This window comes from Dipodomys spectabilis, unplaced genomic scaffold (assembly GCF_019054845.1).
Source record: "Dipodomys spectabilis isolate Male_0828 unplaced genomic scaffold, ASM1905484v1 ptg000069l, whole genome shotgun sequence".
Lineage (NCBI taxonomy): Eukaryota > Metazoa > Chordata > Mammalia > Rodentia > Heteromyidae > Dipodomys > Dipodomys spectabilis.
This window is the reverse complement of record NW_024870746.1, coordinates 6,040,642-6,061,404: the sequence shown is the minus strand read 5'-3', so window position 1 is coordinate 6,061,404 and position 20,763 is coordinate 6,040,642. Positions and strand designations below refer to the sequence as shown.

Here is a 20,763-nt window from a genome sequence, read left to right as displayed (position 1 = left end):
AGCGCAGCCGCATTCTCTGACCCTCCCTTCTCTGTTCCCGAACGGGAAGGGGGGGGGGCGGGTAACAGACGACTCCACCTGCAAATACCGCAGTGGAAACTAATGGCCAGTCGATGGCGATTTGCATTTCATTTAAATATCCCCCAAAGCAGCCTGAGCCTTTCCAGGCCGTCAGTCACCTCGGTGTCCTTTCTGTGGCCCAAAGCCTCACTGGATGGGTTTCACCCGTGTCTTCTAGGTCTGCGTCTGCGTTGCCAGGTAGGTGGATGTAAGAGGCCCAATCCTGGTTCTCTGGAGGCCATTCCATCGCCGCCAGCACCATGCTGTCCCCTCAGAGAGCTTTACTCTGCAACCTCAACCACATCCACCTCCAGCACGTCTCCCTAGGCCTGCACTTGTCCCGCCGTCCAGAGCTACGGGAGGGGCCTCTGAGCACGCCACCTCCCCCGGGAGACACCGGCGGCAAGGAGAGCAGGGGGCCCTGCAGCGGGGTCCTGGTGGATGCCAACTCCAATAGTCCAGCTGTGCCCTGCCGGTGCTGCCAGGATCACGGGCAAAGCCTAGAAAACCGGCAGGACCCTTCGCAGGAGGAAGAAGGGGCTGCTTCTCCCTCCGACCCGGGCTGCTCCTCCTCTCTCAGTTCCTGTTCAGATCTTAGCCCCGATGAGTCCCCCATCTCAGTCTACTCTCGGGAGCTGCCTGGCGATGACATCCACCCTGAGCCCAGCATCGTCCCTGTGGAGCAGGGCTCCTCACTGGCCTCAGCAGGCCCTGGTACTTGCTCCCCGGACAGCTTCTGCTGTTCTCCTGATTCTTGCTCCGGAGCTTCCTCTCCGCCTGGCCCTGGCTTGGACTCGAACTGCAACGCCCTGACCACCTGCCAGGACCTTCCTTCCCCAAGCCTGGAGGAAGAGGAAGAGAGTGGGGAGCAGGATCTCCCTACCTCCGAGCTCTTCGAGACAGAGGACGGGAAAATCGATGCTGGGAAAACAGAGCCCAGCTGGAAAATAAACCCCATTTGGAAAATTGACACAGGAAAAACAGAAGGTGGGTGGAAAGTCTCTGAGAACAATAACTCTGATCGGAAAATCAACGGAAATACTAACTCTAGCAGGAAAATCGAACCCGGGAAATTCGACTCCTGTTGGAACACCAACACAGGAAAAACTGATTCTGGCCCGAAAATAGATGCAGGGAAAATCGATGGGGAATGGAGAAGTGACGTCAGCGAGGAGCCGGTGCCCCACCGGACAATCACGTCTTTCCATGAACTGGCTCAGAAGCGCAAGCGGGGCCCGGGGTTACCCCTAGTGCCACAGGCGAAGAAAGATCGGAGCGACTGGCTTATAGTCTTCTCTCCAGACACCGAGCTTCCCCCAACCGGGACGCTGGGCGGGTCCTTAGCAGCTCCCCGGGAAGTCACCACCTTCAAGGAACTCAGGTCTCGCAGCCGGGCCCCGCCCCCGCCAGTCCCGCCTCGAGACCCTCCCGCTGGCTGGGCCTTGGTCCCGCCCCGCCCCCCGCCCCCGCCCGTGCCTCCCCGGAGGAAGAAGAACCGACTTGGGCTGCAGCCCATCGCGGAGACGCCTCCCGAGGAGGGCAGGGCAGTCAGCCCCGCGGCTGGCGAGGAGGCCCCAGCCGCCAAGGAGCCCGAGGAGGCCGTCAATCAAGCCCGCAGCGAGGGTAAGAGGCGGAAACACCGAGCAGGAGGAGGGCTGGGCTTCGGCCTCGCCCACGCCTCCGACGGCTTCAACCCCGCCTCCAGTCTCCCCACCTTTCTGTGTCACCCATCCACCCCACCCCTCTACCGGGGAGCGCTCCGGGAAAGGGAAGCTGGGCGGGTCACTGGGTTACAGGACTAATTCTTTGCTCCTCTTTCTCCCGCTCCTCCTTGCCTGGCTGCCCGTCCTGCTGCCCTCCTTCCCCTCTGCGCCTGGCTCCGCCAATCCTGCCTGCAGCGGGTCCCCTCTTCCTCCCTCGGCCCCCGGTTTTCCGGTTCTCGGCCGACGGGCGCCCCCTGTTGGAGGGTGGAGGCGCGGGCGCAGCTGGGTCCCTGCTACTGGCGCGGCTGGCCGGGTGGCCCAGCACTGGGCTGCGCCTATTGGGGGCGCCGAGTCCCCAAGAGGAGCAGTTGCTGCCTGTCCGCCTGTCCCCAGTGGGAGCCTATTCGCCTCCTACTCGGGGGGCCCTGCCCTGCCTGGCCAGCCCCGAGCTGGCACTGCTGCTGTCCCCGCTCTTTCCCAGAAGTAGCACCTTTCCCGCCGCGACTTCCCCACCCCGCCAGGTGCCCGCCCCCCCGCTGCCACCACCACCTCGTCCGCCGAAGGCCACTCGCTGGACCAGGAGCCCACCGTCTGCGCCCAGGCTACGTAAGACGGACCCGGGCAAGCCCGGCAGGCCACGCCTCAGGCGGGTCGCCCCGCCCATTCCAAGGCCCCTTGCGTCCTGGCTCAGCCTCTGTTTTAGTATTTTTCCCCCCCTGTCTCCCTCTGAGGTGCCTGGCTAAGTCCTACTCTTCAACTCTGGCTAGTCCTGGGGAGTCTAGCCTTGCTTCTCCCGCTAGGGGTAGGGAGGGTTGCTGCTCTTGCCGTTGCGCGGCCCAGCACTTCCTTTTCCAAGCTCGCCCCGGGTATAGTGGATCCGGGCTCACCTGGCCTCCATGCCCACTCGAGAGCCCTCGGCTGGTGTAGTTCGGGCTTGACTGGCGTCAGTCTGGATGAAGCTCCCTGGAGCTCATTGGCCCAGTGGGTTCTGGCCACGCCCTCAGAAGTCCCGCCCCACGTGGGACCGAGCTGGCGCCCTCCCGGGGCCAGAGAGTGAGCCAACCCGGGTTTCCTCTTTCCAGCTTTCCGACCTTTGGGTCTCACCTCCCTTTGACTCTCCCATTCCCGTCTGTCTGTCTTTCCATTGGTTGAGGCCCTCCACGTGTTCCCTGGGACTGGTGGGGGTGGGGGCACCTGAGTCAGGGCGTGGGGTGCTCCTCGTCCCCTCCCCAGTCATCTCCCGCCTCTGCTGGCCGGGCGGGGCGGAGCGCGGACGGGCTCTGCTGCCACAGGACTTCTGGATCTCGGAGGAGGTGGGGGCTGAGCCTTGAGGAAGTCACTGGGAATCGAGGCGGAAGGCGGCGGGTGCTGGGATGTGTGGCCAAGTCCCCTCTGGGGATCAGGTGGGGCCTCTCAAGGCTTCCTACAGGCTCTGCTGCCCAAGACCCCTCGTGGCTTAGGGACGCCGGAAGCCCCCAGAAGATGTGCGGAACCGGGCGTCCTGGGGGTAACCCTTGGTAAGTAAGCAGTCACTGCGTTCCTCTCCCTGATCCAGTTCGTAGTTCCTGGTCTTTCTCTGGTGTTCCCGGGGCCCAGCGGCTGTGGATGGCAGAAGCCCAGAGTGGGACTGGCCAGCTGCAGGAGCAGAAAAAAGGTAGGCAGGCCACCCTGACTCCTGCCCCTTACCTAGGGGCTTTAAGGCTCACACTCCATAAACCCGCCAGGCTCTCCACGTTCTTTGACCCTATGGGGTCAAGGGTAGGGACCTGCGGCTTTGATGTGTCTTTCCTTTCTTAGGTCTCCTGATAGCCGTCAGTGCTTCCGTGGATAAAATCATCTCGCACTTCGGAGCTGCCCGGAACTTGGTTCAGAAGGTGAAGATGGCTGGAGGATGTTGAGATTTGGAGCTTAATATAGCTCTGGGGTAAGGAAATATTTAGTGGGCGATGGCTAAGATGTATCTCTGGATTCATTTGCGTTGCTCTGTCTCTAGGCCCAGTTGGGGGATAGCCGGCTGAGCCCTGATGTGGGGCACTTAGTGCTGACCACCCTCTGCCCTGCTCTCCATGCCCTGGTGGCAGATGGGTTGAAGCCTTTCCGGAAAGATCTTATCACTGGACAGCGTCGGAGCAGCCCCTGGAGCGTGGTGGAGGCATCCGTGAAGCCAGGTGAGCCCCGAGGGTGTGGGACCCTGCAGGAGCAGGGTTGGGCCCTGGCTGACCTCTTTCCCTGTCCTCAGGCTCCAGCAGCCCTTCCCTGGGATCACTGTATAGCCAGGTCAGCCGCCTGGCCCAGCTGAGCAGCAGCCGCAGTCGCTTCCATGCCTTCATCCTTGGCCTCCTCAAGTGAGTGGCCTTCTAGTCATGACCTCATGGAGCCATGGAACATTCTCTTCCAGAGAAGCCCTTCCTTCTTCCAGTTTTATGCTTTATCCCCCATCCTAGCAGACTATAAAGTCCTCCACCTTCCTGACCCTTTTTTCCCTCTTTTCTCTTCCAGCACCAAGCAGTTGGAGCTGTGGTTTTCCAGTCTCCAGGAAGATGCAGGTCAGAGAGAGTTAGGTGGGGTTTTGGGGTTAGGAGAGAAGGAGAGGAAGGGATGTCTTTTATTAATTCTCACTGATGCCAGAAGATCTTATTACTCTTTACCTTAAAGCTTTTCCGTGGGGTCCCATTGCCCTTGGGAGGAAAGACTTAAATCTTTGGGTCATTTGAACCTTCTTCCTTCATCTGCCTGTGGTCCAAGACTGTTAACATTCTTACTGGTTCTCTTTGCCCCAGGACCCTACTCAGGCCTTTCCGCCTAGAATAGGCCTCCTTGTCCCTCCTGATTTCTCATTTTCATTCCTCAGTGGGGCCTGTCTGCTCAGACAGATCAGCTCTCACCCTTTTTTTTTTTGTCGGTTGTGGGGCTTGAACTCTGGGCCTGGGCGCTGTCCCTCAGCTCTTCAGCTCAAGGCAAGCGCTCTACCGCTTGAGCTACAGCGCCACTTCCGGTTTTCTAGTGGTTTATTGGAGATAGGAGTCTCAAGGTCTTTCCTGCCCAGGCTGGCTTTGAACCTCTATCCTCAGATCTCAGCCTCCTGAGTAGCTAGGATTACAGGTGTGAGCCACCGGCTGATACTTAGTTTTGCTTTTTTGTTGTTGTTTGTTTTTTTTGTCAGTCATGGGGCTTGAACTCTGAGTTTGAGCGCTGTCCCTTCGTTCTTCAGCTCAAGCCTAGTGTCTTACCACTTGAGCCACAGTACCACTTCCAGTTTTCTGGTGGTTTATTGGAGATATGAGTTTCACAGCTTTTCCTGCTTGGGCTGGCTTTGAACCTCTTATCCTCAGATCTCAGCCTCCTGAGTAGCTAGGATTACAGGCCACCACTGGGGGCTGGCTTATACCGAAACTTAGTTGCAAACAGTTACTTCCTTGTATCTCTCTCTGGAGGTCATGGTTCTACATGGGTGTGTCTGTCAGTTCTATTGTCCCATCTGCCTGCTTTTTTCCCTACATAGTAAGGCTTGGGAAGAGGTTCTCTAAGCCTGGACCCAGAGCAGGGACTTATGCTGAGCTGTTTATTTTTTTTTTCCCCTCCAGGCTTGCTGTCCCTCCTGTATCTGCCCACGGGATTCCTCTCCTTGGCAAGGGGAGGCTGCCCATCCTTGTCAACAGAGTTGTTACTCCTGCTGCAGCCCTTGTCGGTGCTCACCTTCCATCTGGACCTGCTCTTTGAGCATCACCACCACCTGCCCCTGGGCCCATCCCAGGCCCCTGCCCCTCCATGCCCACCTCCAGCCCTGCAGCAGACTGTGCAGGCAATGTTGCACTGGGGGGGCCGGCTGGCCCAGAGTTTCCGAGGGTCTGCTGGGGAGGCTGCTCCTGACCCTTCAGCTGCCTCAAATGCTCCCACATCAGGCAGCTGGTGGGAACAGTTGACACAGGCCTCTCGGGTCTATGCCTCAGGGGGGACTCAGGGCTTCCCTCTTCCCCGGTGGGGGGGACCCAGGAATCATGAAACTGTAGCTGAGAGTACACAGGAGAGACCTCTGCCAGCAGAGCAAGCAGCACCAGGAAGAGGCGTGTGGCTGGGGAGACTCTTTGGCGTACCTGGAGGCCTCACGGAAGCTGAGAATGGAGCCTTTAAATCCAGGTGTGGGGGTATCTTGTCCCTTCTATGACCTTCTGCTCCCTCTCAGAATTTAGTAGCCTCATTTGAAAAACTAGAGACTCATGATCCTTTAGGTAAGAGGGTTTTTTCCTTAAAATCAAGATTCAAAAAATGGTTGCTATTAGATGGCTACATTGTAATGGTTATGTGAGTACCTGTATAATGTTCCTAATTTTATCTCCTGCCTAATACTTGAAAATATATACTATCTGGATCTTTAAAAAAGAAATAAAAGGCTGGACACCAGTGGCTCATGCCTGTAATACTGTCCATTCAGGAGGCTGAGAGCTGAGGATTGCTGTTCGAAGCTGGCCTGGCAGAAAAGTCCTCATGAGACTCTTACCTTCAATTAACCACTCAAAATCTGGAAGTAGTGCTCTGGCTCAATTGGTAGAGCGCTAGCCTTAAGCATAGAGAGGCTCAGAGACAGCGCTCAGGCCCTGAGTTCAAGCTCCACAACTGACAAAAAAAAAAAGGCAAGAAAAGTTGCTGACCTTTGTTCTAGGGGTTGACCCATTGGTCTCTTTAATGACTTAAGGTATTCTCTAGAGATTACTTGAGTCTTTCTGAGTCAGTACACTTAGGCATTGCACAACTTTGTTATCATTTTCCTGTTTCCTCCAGCTGCCACTGGGCCTTCAGCAGTGAACAATTCTTGATCTACTTAGAACCAGTCAGGGCCTTCAGCTTTTCTCCCTCCAAAGCCATTTGTTTGTTTTTTTCTGGAGGTAGGTTACCTCTGTGACCCTATTATCTTTTACTTCAGGAGACCATCTAGCTGGCTGCCCCCAACAGTGAGTGTGTTGGCTCTGGTGAAGCGAGGGACACCTCCTGAAACTCCTCCTGAAGAGCTTGTGGCCTCAACAGCTAGCACAGTTCAGGCCCATAGGTAAGGGCTGGGAAGAATGTACCTGTGTGTAACTGTGTGTTTGGTTCTATTTGTGTGTTTCAGTGTTTGCAGAGTGGACAGAGGATAGTGTAAAAGATTCTGGGCTGGGGCTGGGAAGGTGGCTCAGTGGTAGAGCGCTTGCCTTGCATGCCTGAGGCCCTGGGTTTGATTCCTCAGCACCACATAAGCAAAAAGAAAAAAAGCCAGAAGTGGGGCTGCAGCTCAAGTGGTAGAGCGCTAGCCTTGAGCTGAAGAGCTGAGGGACAGCGCCCAGGTCCAGAGTTCAGGCCCCACGACTGGACCCCCCCCCCCCCAAAAAAAAAAAAGATTCTGGGTTTACAATTTAAGACTGCTTAGTTTACTTTTCATTTTTCCTAGTTATTACTGTGTGGCAATTATTTTCCAAAGCCTTCATTTCTTTCCTCTGTAAAAAGTGGGTGTCAGGTGTGGTGGCACATGTCCCTAATCCTAGCACGCAGAAGGCTAAGGCAGGAAGATCCTGAGTTTGATAACAGCCTGGACTAACTACACTGTAAGACTCTGGTTCAAAAATAGGGAGAGGGGCTGGGAAGGTGACTCAGTGGTAGAGCGCTTGCCTTGCATGCATGAGGCCCTGGGTTCGATTCCTCAGCACCACATAAGCAAAAAAAGCTGCAAGTGGCGCTGTGGCTCAAGTGGTAGAGCGCTAGCTTGGAGCTGAAGAGCTGAGGGACAGCACCCAGGCTCAGAGTTCAGGCCCCACAACTGACAACAACAACAAAAACCAGGGAGAGAGAAAACTTATAATACCTCTGTTACGATTACTGTGAAGATTAAACATTTATTTTTGGCATTTTGAGACAGACTGGACTCAAACTTATCATCCTCCTCCCGTAGCCTTGTGAGTGCTGGAATTACAAATGTGCCACTGTACTTGGCTAAACATATTGTTAAAAAAGCATTTGACATATAACAGGATGTGTACAGTGAGGGATTGTGTGTCCCTTTAGTGGAGACTCACACAATTTTGGCACCAGGGGCTACTTCTTTGGGATAGTTTCTTTTGGTTTTTCTCACTCCATTGAATTCTCAATCTTTCATTCATGAAGTGCATTTCAGGTACTATTTGCCAACCATGCCGGGGAGGGAATATAAAAGTCAACATACCAGAGTTTTGCTCTCAAGGAACTTAAGAGTCCAGTGGAGATATCAATGAATAAGGAACAGTTACAACTTAGTATGGTAAAAACTAGGAAAGGGAGGCCAACCCCTTTGGGACCATGTCATCAGGCTTAGGGACTTAGGAAACTCAGTGATGGAGTAAGGGTGTTCATCTGGTAGGAAGAATGGAAGGTAAAGGCAGGGAAGACTAAGTTTAAGTACATGGAGGGGTCAGTGGTCCAGCAAGGGATCTGAGCTTTATCCATGATGTGCTTACTTGTCCTTTAGAAAGATCTGCCATTGCTCTGTGAGAATGAGTGTAGGTGGGGGTGGTGACCACGAGAAACTCATGGAAACTAGGTGCTTATTCACAGTCATGTAGAGAGGCTAGTGGATTAAACTAGGATGTTGGAAATTGAGTTGGAGAGACTAGATGGAGCAGTGGGTGATAACAAGTATCTGACAAGTTTCAGTGACTGGATGTGAGGATTGAGATGCCTGAGTTAGCCAGGAGCAACTGAGTGAAAGTGAGCTCTGGTGGCTTACACCTGTAATCCTAGCTACTCTGGTTGGGATCTGAGGATCGCTGTTCAAAGCTATCCTGGCAGGAAAGTCCCTGAGACTTCAATAAACTACTCAGCAAAAGCTGGAAGTGGCACTGTGGCTCAGGTGGTAGAGTGCTAGCCTTCAGAGAAAAAGCTCAAGCCCAGCCCTGAATTCAAGACCCAGGATCGGCCCCCAAATTTTTTTTTAAGTTAAAAAAAAAAGTAGTTTGCATTAGTTTATGAAGTATCAAAATAAAGTGCAAATAAGCAGTTGAGAGGATCAACACATTGCCAGATGCAGATGGCACCCATGTCTCTTCTGAAGCCCAGCTGAATCACAGGATCACTCTATGAAGTTAAAGGGTGAATCCCAGGAACAGCCGGGCACCACACCTGTCTTAATTCCAGTGTTTTCCTTTGGCTCCCCTTAGGGCGGTTCGGGCTCTCTGTGACCACACTGCTGCAGGACCTGGCCAGCTGAGTTTCCGGCGTGGGGAAGTGATGCGTGTGATCACAACAGTGGATGAAGACTGGCTCCGCTGCGGGCGGGATGGTGTGGAAGGGCTGGTGCCAGTGGGATACACCTCCCTTGTTCTCTAGGCCCAGGATCATTTTCTTTCCTGTGTGTTCCCCTTCTGTTAGCTGGGACTGGAACGGCCCATGAACACATAATATGTAATTTAACCATCCCAGAAGCATTTTTTTCCTGTCTGCAAAATGGTATTTCTTCCCACATTTACTTCTAATATTTAAATTTTCCTTCTTCCCTTCACACTGACCTGTTAAGGTCAGATTTGCTCTCCCAGATATATATAAAGGAATCCCCTCTATGCACCCTTTTCCTTTTTCCATCTGTGTATCTGCGAACTAGGATCTAGCCCTCCTCAATCTTCTTCATCCCTAAAGTGGCCTGTGCCAGTGCAGTATATGCCTTGGCCCCCAAGCCTAGAAGGGCCTGTAGTCTCCTTTCTCTGTAGGGACTCCTTTCCCATTCTGCTCATCCTTTGTTGCCTGTATTTATGATGTACTCATGCTGTGCTAGGTGCTGAATTCTTTAAACCTCAACACCCCTGGAAGGTGGGCCTATGGTGTTGGTCTGCCTCTCTCCTCTGTCCCAATAAAGTATGGGAGTTGAATGTGTGTGTATATGACACTGTGGGTTTGATGACACAGGCTTATGGGGGAGGGGAGGAACATCCTTGTACCAGGAAATACCACATAGTATCTTCCTAGTCCAGGTGCATCAAATGTTCCCTGAAGAATGTGTAAATGGACTCTGCTTGGTGTATGAAATATCACAACTGCTTTCTCTGCTGAGACTTGCTTTGTTCTGTTAGACTGATAGCCTGAGTAAATATGAGAGAAGGGAAATGTAAACTTTGAAGTTGTATTCAATAGATTCATTGGATTCTGAGGTGAAGGATTAGATATGTAAGAAGTGATCCTGGGGCTGGGAAGGTGGCTCAGTGGTAGAGTGCTTGCCTTGCATGCATGAGGTCCTGGGTTCCATTCCTCAGCACCACATAAAGAAAAAAGCCGGAAGTGGCGCTGTGGCTCAAGTGGTAGAGTGCTCGCCTTGAGCTGAAGAGCTGAGGGACAGCGCCCAGGCCCAGAGTTCAGGCCCCACGACCGGACCCAAAAAAAAAAAAAGAAGTGATCCTTTTCTACTTAGTATTGCCACTCTGCTATAATTTTAAGTAAAAGCAAAATAACTTGCGTCTATTACTGTTATGAGTTGGTTGAATTTCTTTTGAAATAATGAGAAGAGCTACCATGTTACAGGGTTTGACAATGGGGTTGAGAGTCACCATAATGGGCTGTCTGTAATCAGGTTAGAATAGGAAATTATACAGCAGGAACGTTAGGGAGACATGGAGACCTATGAAGTCTAAGGACTTTTCCTTTATCTTTGGGAACCAGAAGAGAAACTTTGAGATAAAAATCTTAGTTTTGGGGGGCTGGGAAGGTGGCTCAGTGGTAGAGCGCTTGCCTTGCATGCCTGAGGCCCTGGGTTCAATTCCTCAGCACCACATAAGCAAAAAGAAAAAAGCTGCAAGTGGCGCTGTGGCTCAAGTGGTAGAGCGCTAGCCTTGAGCTGAAGAGCTGAGGGACAGTGCCCAGGCCCAGAGTTCAGGCCCCCCAACCGGACCCCCAAAAAATTTTTTTTTAAAAATCTGATTTGGGAGCTGGGAATGTGGCTCAGTGGTACAGTGCGTGTCTAGCATGCTCGAAGACCTGGGTTTGATTCCTTAGCACCACATAAACAGAAAAAGCTGAAAGTGGCTCTGTGGCTCAGGTAGTAGAGTGCTAGTCTTGGGCAAAAGAAGCCCCGAGACCATGCCCAAGCCTTGGAGCTCTAGGACCGGCACAAAACAAAACAAAATCCCCCCAAATTTAGATATGGCTCCTGTGGTATCTTTTTTTTTTGATCCGGTCATGGGGCCTGAACTCTGGGTCTGGGCGCTGTCCCTCAGCTCTTCAGCTCAAGGTTAGTGCTCTACCACTTGAGCCACAGCACCTCTTCTGGCTTTTTTCTTTTGCTTATGTGGTGCTGAGGAATCGAACCCAGGGCCTCATGAATGCAAGGCAAGCGCTCTACCACTGAGCCACCTTCCCAGCCCAGTCTGTTATATCCTTAAAGGGTTCTGGGGGTTTGTATTTATTTAGCTTATCTGCAGATTACTACCACAAAAGAAGTTATGTTTTCATGTCTAAAGCTATGTGGTGGTAAACAGAAAAGACTGCTATCGCTTTGACATTAGGACAAATATTTCTCAGGCATCTGCAGTGTAGTCTTGGGAGCCATGATTTCAAACATTTACATGGATAATGGCTGTCATTTTCTGTAATATAGCCTATTTCTCCTGCTTCTGATCCCTGTATGTGCTTGGCTTCACAGTAGGTAATTCTAAATACAAGGAGACTCACAACACTGTTAGGACATCAATGTGATTTGGCTTGCTGTGGAATTTGTAGTCACAGCCTAACGGTTCTCAGCCCTGAGAAGATGGGACATCTTTGCAGAACATGAGATAGAGCAAAACTTAAGACTTTACAAAATTAGTATTTCTAGAACAGAATACTTCTCATAGATTCCAACCCTTAAGGAAATTAAAAAGACAGCCAGTGGCCCATGCCTGTAATCCTACTCAGGCAAAAAAAAAAAAAGTCTCAGGTTGGCTTTGCATCACAATCCTTAGATCTCACCCTCTTTAGTAGTTAGGATTACAGGTTGATCCATCAACACCTTGTATGACTCTTATCTCCAGTAAACTACTCAGAAAAAGCTGAAAAAAAAATATAACTGTGGCTCAAGTGGTAGGGTGCTAGCCTTGAGCAAAAGCAGGTCAGGGACAGTGCCCAGACCTTGAGTTCAAGCCCCAGGGTGGCACAAAAAAAAAGTGGGAGAAGGGGAAAGAGGCTCCTAGGTTTGGTGTGCAGTCCAGTGGAAATTATTGCTATCTTTAGAGGTTGTTAAGGACATATGGTCAAAGGATGAATGTGCAGAGTAGTTTGCCATGTTTGAAAAACTGCTGGAACCAAAGAGACAAATCCTAGAACTGAAGAAATTACTTTATCTAGTAGGACACAGTGTTGAGTGAGCTCATATGGGGCCCAAGGATGCTAGTGATATGGTTTCAGAGAGATTCCCTTGGAAACAGGATGTTGAAAAGATGCTGGAAGATAAAGGTAGGAAAGAGGAGAAAAAATAGCAAGCTCACCACTCCACAGTTAGGAAAAGTTTTTTCCATTTAATACTAGACTTTCAAGAATTGAGATGCAAGCTTTTATGCAATTACATCCAATGTTAAAATTGGTAATACATAATTTACAAAGATTAACATCAAAACAATCATCTATTTAGATATGCTTTTGTAAAAAGGAATATATTAGCAGCATTTATATTTTCCGCAATCACACAGCCTACAGACATGCAGACTAACTGTATCTATTTGCAGTGATGTAGTGCTTTTGCCCCGCATTTCAAACACCAAAACCCGCCTGGCAGCTGGAGGGTTATTTTATTTTATTATAAAATAACTGAAAAATAAAAAAAGGCATTAATTTCTACACCAGTAAGAAAAAAGAAGTGTTTGCACTTACCTAACATTTGATTGTCTAAAAAACATTTCGGTTTTTAGTCTTTCAACAAAAGAAAGATAAAATGACAGAGCGTAGTGTCTTTTGCTTCTGTTCTCATGTTTTACAAAGTTTGTTTTTTCTTTTTTAAAATTTTAGTGTTTAACACTATTAAAGAAACATTGAATTTAATCTCTTTCTTGTCATTTTCTTGCTTTTGACTAAAAGGAGATCCCAAAGTGCCCCTAGTCCCACCTCCCTCCCTCCCACTCCCTGCAATGAAAAACAAAAGAAACCACTCAAACGGGCTTGGACATGCGATTTTTCCAGCTCCACACATGAGTATCTTATACCCAGGTCTCTTATTATTGTACAGTGCTTCTCTACAGTAAGAAAATACTCCAAACTATTTTCTTAATTTCTTTTTTTAATAAAATACTTATTTTGCTTTTTCTCTGCTCAAGAGGATCTATGGTGTCCCCTATCTCGTTTTTTTTTTTTTCTTAAGAATGACAGAAAGAAGAGGAAAAAAAATTAATGGAATGGAAGGTGGTCAATGTTTCTATCTAAACGAGTCAGAGCGTCATTATCATAAGGGGAAATGTACAATTAGGACAGCATTGGTCCAATATTAGAAAAAAGTAATGGGAACATGTTTACTATTGTATTGCTTACCAACCACGCAGCATATACATGTATGTATGTATATCTATATACATATAGATACACACACACACACACACACACACACACACACACACACATATATATATACACATACAACTTGGCACATTTAAAAACCTCTTTTATAAGAACATCTAAAATGTATATGCATATGTATGTCTGAGAAGACAAAGCAAAGCTTTTTAAATTTTACTTTTAAAGAGACACAATAGTCTGCAAACTTCTGGTCAAAAGAATGGGAAGGAAGGAGACCCTGGATATACCTCCTGATGACAAAGTACTTCAGGAGGATGGAGGAAGATGGGATTAGGGGTGTGGAGAACACACTATCTTTTTTTCAGATGAACACCAAAAGCTATACAATTAAGAAAATAATAGTAGTGTTTTTAAATGATAATCTACACTTAGCACAAATACTCTAATAGGCAAATACTGCTGAACAATTTATGTAGTGATTTTTGTTGAGGGTAAATGTAGAGTTCTTTTATGTAGTTTTAAAACTAATTTTATTTTTAAATTAATCTTCATTTGCACAGCACAGCAGACACACAAGAACCAGAGCATCAAAAACAGCAGGTGTGCTGGCAGGGACTTGGCTTCTCATTAGAAAAAATATGTTTGGCAGGTTATGATGGGTAAAACAAAAAGTTACAAGAAGTACTACCCTTTGACCCCATAGGGGCCTTCCCCTATCCCATGATTCCATTTTGGGGAGTAGAGGTAGGGAGAGGGGCAGCAATTACAAGTGCTTTGAGCTGTCAACTCATGTTTTACTTAGACCTAGTAGGGCAAGAAAGAAGAGAGAAACTTTCCTCGTCAAGGTCTTAGAAGAGGCCCCAGCTACTGTATCTGTTTTAAAAGCTCTGGGGTAGCTCTTAGAGCTGATAGAGAACAGACAGGGTAGGGCTAGGGATCCTAGCCCTTTCCTTGTGGATTTTGAGTATACCTGGGTATAGAAAAGCAGCTTCTTAGTAGTGCCTGTAGGATCAGAGGATGATCCAGAAACACCCAAGCTAAGGGGAAAAGCAAGTGCTGTTTAGTACCAATAGGTTCAGGTTTTTCTCAATGTGGTCCTCTCCTCTAACATTATTAACCTTAGAGTGAAGGAATGGAGAGGAAAATTAATTAAACTCAACTGTCTCAGACAGATTTTCTTCCTCTTACTCTCCACTAGCTCCAAGGTTTATTAAGTACCTAATGTCAACGACATGACCCCCTTCCCCTGGCCTGAATGGACCTTTCCCCGCCCTGGCCCACACCCAGAGAACAGGAGATAGGACTGAGAAGCTCCACTGGATCCCAGATGCTTGAAGTTCTCATACTGAGAATGTCACTTCCGAAAGCTGTTTTCTGGGATAAACAAAGTACGTCTTCGAAGTTTCCTGCCTGATCCTTCCTCCAGCAAGTATGTCACATCAATGGCTGAAAACAGAACCAAGGAAGATCATCAAATACCACTCTCACATCCTTATCCCAGATTTGAGCTCTAAGGAACACTTTTTTCTTTATTTTCTTTCCTTCTTCCCTTCCCTTCCTCCTCTTTTCTCCCACCTCCACCTTCCCCCAAAAATGCTGGGATCAAATTAGGATTTTGTGCTGATTTGTAGTAAAAGTATATAAGTTATTTACTGACTGAGTTATTCCCTATCTCCCCAAAAGATGATTCTCTACAAAGGAAATCATTTGGCTTTCTAGGTTTATTGTGAAGATGTAACTTAAGGCAGGCCTATGAATGAAAGAGCTATATACTTGCTTAGAACAATTTCCATACTGGCCTCCAAATTAGAAGTTGTTCAAGGGGCTGAGGATATAGCTCAGTGGTAGAGTGCTTGCACACCAGAAAAACAAAACAAAACAAAGCAATAACAAAAAAGTGTTCCTTTTTACTCCCTCAATTCCCCCCCCCACCTTTTTTGTTCGTCATGGGGCTTGAACTCTGGGCCTGGGAACTGTCCCTCAGCTCTGCAGCTCAAGGCGAGCGTACTACCATTTGAACCACAGTGTCACTTCTGGTTTTTTCTGCATATGTGGTGCTAATGAGTCGAACCCAGGGCCTCATGCATGTGAGGAAAGCACTCTACCACTGAGCCACCTTCCCAGCCATGCTCATGACTTTTCTACCAGGGCTGGCTTTGAACCATGATCCTCAGATCTCAGCCTCCTGAATAGCTAGGATTACCGCGAGCCTTTGGAACCTGGCTTCAGCCCTTGTTTTTGATGGTACTGGTGGTATTAGGGTTAGAACTCAGGGTCGAGCTTGCTAGGCAAGTGTTTGAACGCTTGAACAACACTCCTAGCCTCCCTGCGCCATCCCTCCCACCTCCCTCCCCCACCCTGGCCCCACTTTTTGTGCTGCTACTGGTGCTTGAACTCAAGGCCTAAGCACTGTCCCTTAGCTTTTTGCTCAAGGCTGGTGAGCCTCATGAGTAGCTAGGGTTACAGATGTGAGCCATCAGTGCCTAGCTCTAAGCATGGTGCTGTCCCTGAGCTTCTTTTGTTCAAGGTTAGCACAATACCACTTGAGCCAGTGTCACTTTGGGCTTTTTGAGTAGTTTATTGGAGATAAAGTATCTCACCAAGTTTCCCGCCCAAGCTGGCTTCCAACCGTGATCCTCAGATCTCAACCTCTTTTTATTTATTTATTTTTGGTCTGTCTTGGGGCTTGAACTCTGGATCTGAGTACTGCCCCTGAGCTCTTCAGCTCAAGGTAAGTGCTGTACCACTTGAGCCATTGCACCACTTCTGGTTTTCTGGGGTTAATTGGAGTTAAGAGTCTCATGGACTTTTTCCTGCCCAGGATGGCTTTGAACCTCGATCCTCAGATCTCAGTCTCCTGAGAAGCTAGGATTATAGGCATGAGCCACTGCCTCCCAGCTTCTCAGCCGCTTGATTAGCTAGGACACAGACAGATGTGAGCCACGAAGCGCTTGGCTCCCAGCACTTTTTGATTTAGTTTTCAGGTAGCTTTTGCCCATGGATGGCCTTAAACTATGAACCTTCTACCTATGAACCTATGAACTATGAACCTATAAACTATGAACCTATCCTGCAAAGATGGGATTACAGATAACTGCTACCTAGATGTTTTACTAAAATGGAGAATTGCTGTATACATTGGCCCCAAAGCATGATTCTCTAGATCGCCATCATTTTTATTTTCTGCCAGTACGGGGGCTTGAACTCGGGGCCTGGCGCTGTCCCTGGGCTCTATTCTGCTCAAAGCTAGCACTCTAACACTTGAGCCACAGCTCCACTTCTGAATTTTAAGTGGTTAATTGGAGATGAGAGTCTCACAAACTTTCCTGCCAAGCTGGCTACAACAGATGCCCAACTTAGATCTCCAACTCTTTAGTAGCTGAGATCATACTTGTAAGCCTCTGTGCCTGATTTCTCCTTTATCTTCTTCTTCTTCTTTTTTTTTTTTTTGTCGGTCGTGGGGCTTGAACTCTGGGCCTGGGCGCTGTCCCTCAGCTCTTCAGCTCAAGGCGAGCGCTCTACCACTTGAGCTACAGCGCCACTTCCGTTTTTCTGGTGGTTTATTGGAGATAGGAGTCTCATGGTCTCTCCTGCCCGGGCTGGCTTTGAACCGCGATCCTCAGATCTCAGCCTCCTGAGTAGCTAGGATTACAGGCGTGAGCCACCAGCGCCCGGCGTGATTTCTCCTTTATCTTCAACCCTAGATGTGGGCTTGATTGTTCTTACCATTCTTTCCAGGGATTTTTTCAAGAAGACCGAGCAAGATCTGGTTGAGTCGTTCTCGTTGGTTATGCCGACGTTCTTCAGGGGTACATACAGATTGGGAATCTTGACTACTTTCCTCTTTTTTTTCACCCTCACTGACTTCAGGAGTGGTCCTTTCTTGTACTGGCTCCTCAAGGCTGGGAATCTCATTGGCTGCTTGTTCTTGACTGGCTAGAACCTCTTCAATCAAGGGCAGAGCATCATCGTCTTGGCCCAGGTCTTTTAAGGGTGGCTTTGAGCGCTCTGATTTCCAGGATGATCTGCAAAAAACGATATGTGAATTTAAGGCAAGGCTGAATAAAGTGCTCAGAGGGAAGCAGTAAAGAGCATGATTTGAGATCTCTAGCCTTGGCTAGGGGTTAAGAAAAACAAAACAAAACAAAAAAAAACAAACAAAACTTGAGGAGGAGAGTCAGGGTTGAGGGAGGGAAAGTGGGAGAAAATGAGGGAGGAGAAAACACTGTTTGACCAGAAATATACTCATTACCTTACTTAAGTAATTGTAACCTCTCTGTATATCACTTTTACAATAAAATATTATTAAAAAACAAAAACTTGACTACAACCTTCACTTCATTATGGTTGTACAAAATATTACTTTTCTCTGAAATTTTATTTCTATTTTTAAAATTAAACCTTTCTGCTTTTGTAATAACAAATAATGTGATAGAAACCCATTTAAAAACAGCTAGTGAAATTGTGTAACCTACTTAAATTGCTTCATGAATACATATAAGTATGGCTTGTGATAGTCATAGTCCAACTAAGGGTTTTTGTAATTGTTGTGCTGGTCTTTGGGCTTGAACACAGGGCCAAAGAACTGTCCCTTAGCTTTGCTCAAAGCTATTGAGCCACACATTTCTGGCTTTTTGGTGGTTAATTGGAGATAAATGTCTCATGAAACTTCCTGCCTGGGCTAGCATCAATCTGTGATCCTCAGATCTCAGATTCCCGAATAGCTCAGAATACAGCATGAGCCATGGGTACTTTGCTAGTAATATGTTTGTAGGTGGAATTTCTTTCCTGGATTTCTTTTCTACAACTATTAGCCTTTCATTCTCTCCCTCCTTCCTTCCCTTCCTCTGTTAGTATAATTCCTCTCTCCGTTAGTATAACAATTTTAAATTCAAGGCTTCATACTTGCTTAGCTTGCTTGCTTGGCTGATTGGCATTTTTCCATTTGAGCCATGTCTCAGCCCAGCTCTTTGCTGGTTTTTTGTTTGTTTGTTCTTTTGTTGTTGGTTGTGGGGATTGAGCTCTGGGCCTAGGTGCTGTCCCTGAGCTTTTCAGCTCAAGGCAAGCACTCTACCACTTGAGCCACAGCGCCACTTCTGGTTTTCTGGTGGTTAATTGGAGATAAGTCTCATGGACTTTTCTACTCCGGCTGGCTTTGAATCTTGATCCTCAGATCTCAGCCTCCTGAGTAGCTAGGATTACAGGCGTGAGCCACTGGCACCCAGCTCTTGGGCACTCTTTATAATAGAACTCCAAGAACTGACATAGCATAAGGCATTGGGGAAAGCTTGCAGAGATATCGAAAACAGATATTTCCTTTTTTGCTTACACTGGGGCTTGAATTCATGCTTCTTTTATGCTATGCCTCCAGCCTGGCTTTTTGCTAGTTAATTGAAGATGAGGTTTCATGGTTTTCATGGACTTTTCTGCCTGGCCAGCTTCCTTCATATCTAGAATTATATAGTCATGAGGCACCAGTATTGGGTATTTATTTAGTGGTAAATGGAGTTTGAATTAGGGTCCCAAATTTGTTAAGTGGGTACTCTAACATTTGAGTTATTCCACCCATCAGATAGGAGAGTTAAATAGAGGATTGCTGAAGGCCATCATCCTCTTAATCCCAAAAGGGAAATTCCTAAATTTACACAGTTCTGAGTTTGCTCCAAATCTTGTTTCTCCTTTTCTTACCTCTATATTCAGCAATCTTCCCTAAGTCCCAAGGGAAGTCCCTAAGGTTGAACAAGGAACCACAGCTTACTGAATCCCAGTTTTTCTACAGTAATGTTGGTATCAGGCTACTCTGCAGAGATTACCCATTCCTAGCAGTGAAACTGAGTGGTGAGCTGCTGGTTTTCTTGCTCCATTTAAAATGGCAAATCCTTTAGGATCTCTCACATGCCCCTAGGACTCACCGCCCTCCGTTCCTCTTGTAGTTGTCTGGGACATAATGAGGCTGCAGAGAAGAAAAGAGATAGGTAAGCATATTGTGGAAACTGGCAAAACCAGACCTGATTTGGAGTCACTCAGGGTTAAGGGAGGTATTCTGATGACTATGTCTTAAGGTCAGAAGTTCTGCAGGGCACAGATGTTTTCTTAAAAATCATTTTCCGGGACTGGGAAGGTGGCTTAGCCTAGCATGCATGAAGCTCTGGATTTGACTCCTCAGTACCACATAAACAGAAAAAGCTGGAAGCCCTGTGGCTCAAGTGGTAGAATGCTAGACTTGAGCAAAAGAAGCCCAGAGACAGTGCCCAGGCCCTGAGTTTCAGCCCCAGGATCAGCAAAACAAAAACCAAACCAAAACAAAAAAACCCAACACACACACACACACAAACACACGCACGCACGTGCACACACATGCACACACAACAACAACAAAAAAAACTAAAAAATAATTTTCCCAAGCCAGGCACCGGTGGCTCACTTCTGTAATCCAAGCAACTCAGGAGGCTGAGATTTGAGGATTGCAGTTCAAAGCCGGCCTGGGCAAGAAAGTCTGAGACTCCTATCTCTAAATAACCACCAGAAAACCAGAAGTAATGCTATGGTTCAAAGTGGTATATAGTGCTAGCCTCGTGCGAAAAAGCTCAGGGACAGTACCTAGGACTTGAGTTCAAGCCCCACAACTTACAAAGAAAAAAAAGAAAAGAAAATTATTTTCCCAAAGCTAGTATGAAAGAATAAACTCAAAGCCGGGCACCGGTGGCTCACACCTGTAATCCTAGCTACTCAGAAGGCTGAGAGCTGAGGATCGCGGTTCAAAGCCAGCCCAGGCAGGAAAGTCCGTGAGACTCTTATCTCCAATAAAAACCACTCAAACCAGAAGTGGCACTGTGGCTCAATCAGTAGAGCGCTTGCCTTGAGCTGAAGAGCACAGGGACAGCGCCTAAGCCCAGAGTTCAAGCTCCACCACTGACCAAAAAAAAAGAAAAAGAAAAAATAAACTTACAATTTTCTTTTATTTTTTAAAATTTTTCGTTTGTTATTTTTTTTGGGGGGGTCCAGTCATGGGGCCTAAACTCTGGGGCCTGGGCGCTGTCCCTCAGCTCTTCAGCTCAAGGCTAGCGCTCTATCACTTGAGCCACAGGACCACTTCTGGCTTTTTTCTTTTTGCTATGTGATGTGGTGCTGAGGAATCGAACCCAGGAGGGCCTCATGCATGCAAGGCAAGCGCTCTATCACTGAGCTACCTTCCCAGGCCCTAAACTCACAACTTTCTATATTCTACCTTTGAAATAGTTAAGGTTGTGAGCTGAGTACTGTGGTGCAGGCCTATAATCACAGCATTTGTGAGTCTGGAAGAGGAAGATCAAGAGTTCTTGGGCTTGAACTTTGGGCCTGAGCTCTGTTCCCCTCAGCTCTTCAGCTCAAGGCCAGCACTCTACCACTTGAGCCTCATTGCCATTTTCAGTTTTTTCTGAGTAGTTTATTGAAGAACTTTTCTGCCCAGACTGGCTTTGAACCATGATTCTCAGATCTCACCCCCCTGAGTAGCAAGGATTATAGGTGTGAGACACCAGCACTCAGATTT

General features: G+C 48.1%; 2 protein-coding genes across 8 annotated transcripts in view; one reads left to right on the top strand and one right to left on the bottom strand.

Annotated features, from left to right (window-relative positions):
* The first annotated feature begins 167 nt into the window (after window positions 1-167).
* Window positions 168-9,628, top strand: Rusc1 (RUN and SH3 domain containing 1). Of its 6 annotated transcripts, none has more exons than XM_042682019.1 (10): window positions 168-1,683; window positions 1,959-2,369; window positions 3,319-3,417; window positions 3,561-3,637; window positions 3,757-3,931; window positions 4,003-4,108; window positions 4,263-4,309; window positions 5,348-5,900; window positions 6,685-6,807; window positions 8,924-9,628. In XM_042682019.1, the coding sequence occupies exons 1-10, from the start codon at window positions 321-323 to the stop codon at window positions 9,090-9,092; spliced, it is 3,123 nt and encodes a 1,040-aa protein (XP_042537953.1). In that variant the 5' UTR covers window positions 168-320; the 3' UTR covers window positions 9,093-9,628. The 6 variants fall into 6 exon arrangements, with proteins under 6 accessions (XP_042537953.1, XP_042537954.1, XP_042537956.1 ...); XM_042682022.1 differs by having other exon boundaries at window positions 1,528-1,683; window positions 2,285-2,369; XM_042682020.1 differs by lacking the exon at window positions 1,959-2,369 and having other exon boundaries at window positions 170-1,683.
* Window positions 9,629-12,219: 2,591 nt separating this feature from the next.
* Window positions 12,220-20,763, bottom strand: part of Ash1l (ASH1 like histone lysine methyltransferase) — a 139,448-nt gene continuing 130,904 nt past the window's right edge. The window contains exons 26-29 of one of the 2 annotated variants that reach the window (XR_006147715.1): window positions 19,145-19,185; window positions 16,959-17,257; window positions 13,312-14,678; window positions 12,220-13,281 (exon numbers count right to left, since the gene is read on the bottom strand). Coding sequence is in view for 1 of the 2 variants with exons in the window: in XM_042681999.1 (XP_042537933.1) it covers window positions 14,587-14,678; window positions 16,959-17,257; window positions 19,145-19,185 (432 nt within the window). In the remaining variant the exon portion in view is untranslated. Of the gene's footprint in view, window positions 14,679-16,958; window positions 17,258-19,144; window positions 19,186-20,763 lie in introns of both variants that reach the window. The other variant, XM_042681999.1, reaches the window with a different exon arrangement.

Bases quoted from the DNA above. Each gene is read 5' to 3' on its own strand.
- Rusc1 (XM_042682019.1), top strand. From the start codon at position 321: ATGCTGTCCCCTCAGAGAGCTTTACTCTGCAACCTCAACCACATCCAC. The intron at 3,638-3,756 runs GTGAAGATGGCT...CTCTGTCTCTAG, and splicing joins CCCGGAACTTGGTTCAGAAG to GCCCAGTTGGGGGATAGCCG. The intron at 3,932-4,002 runs GTGAGCCCCGAG...CCCTGTCCTCAG, and splicing joins GGAGGCATCCGTGAAGCCAG to GCTCCAGCAGCCCTTCCCTG.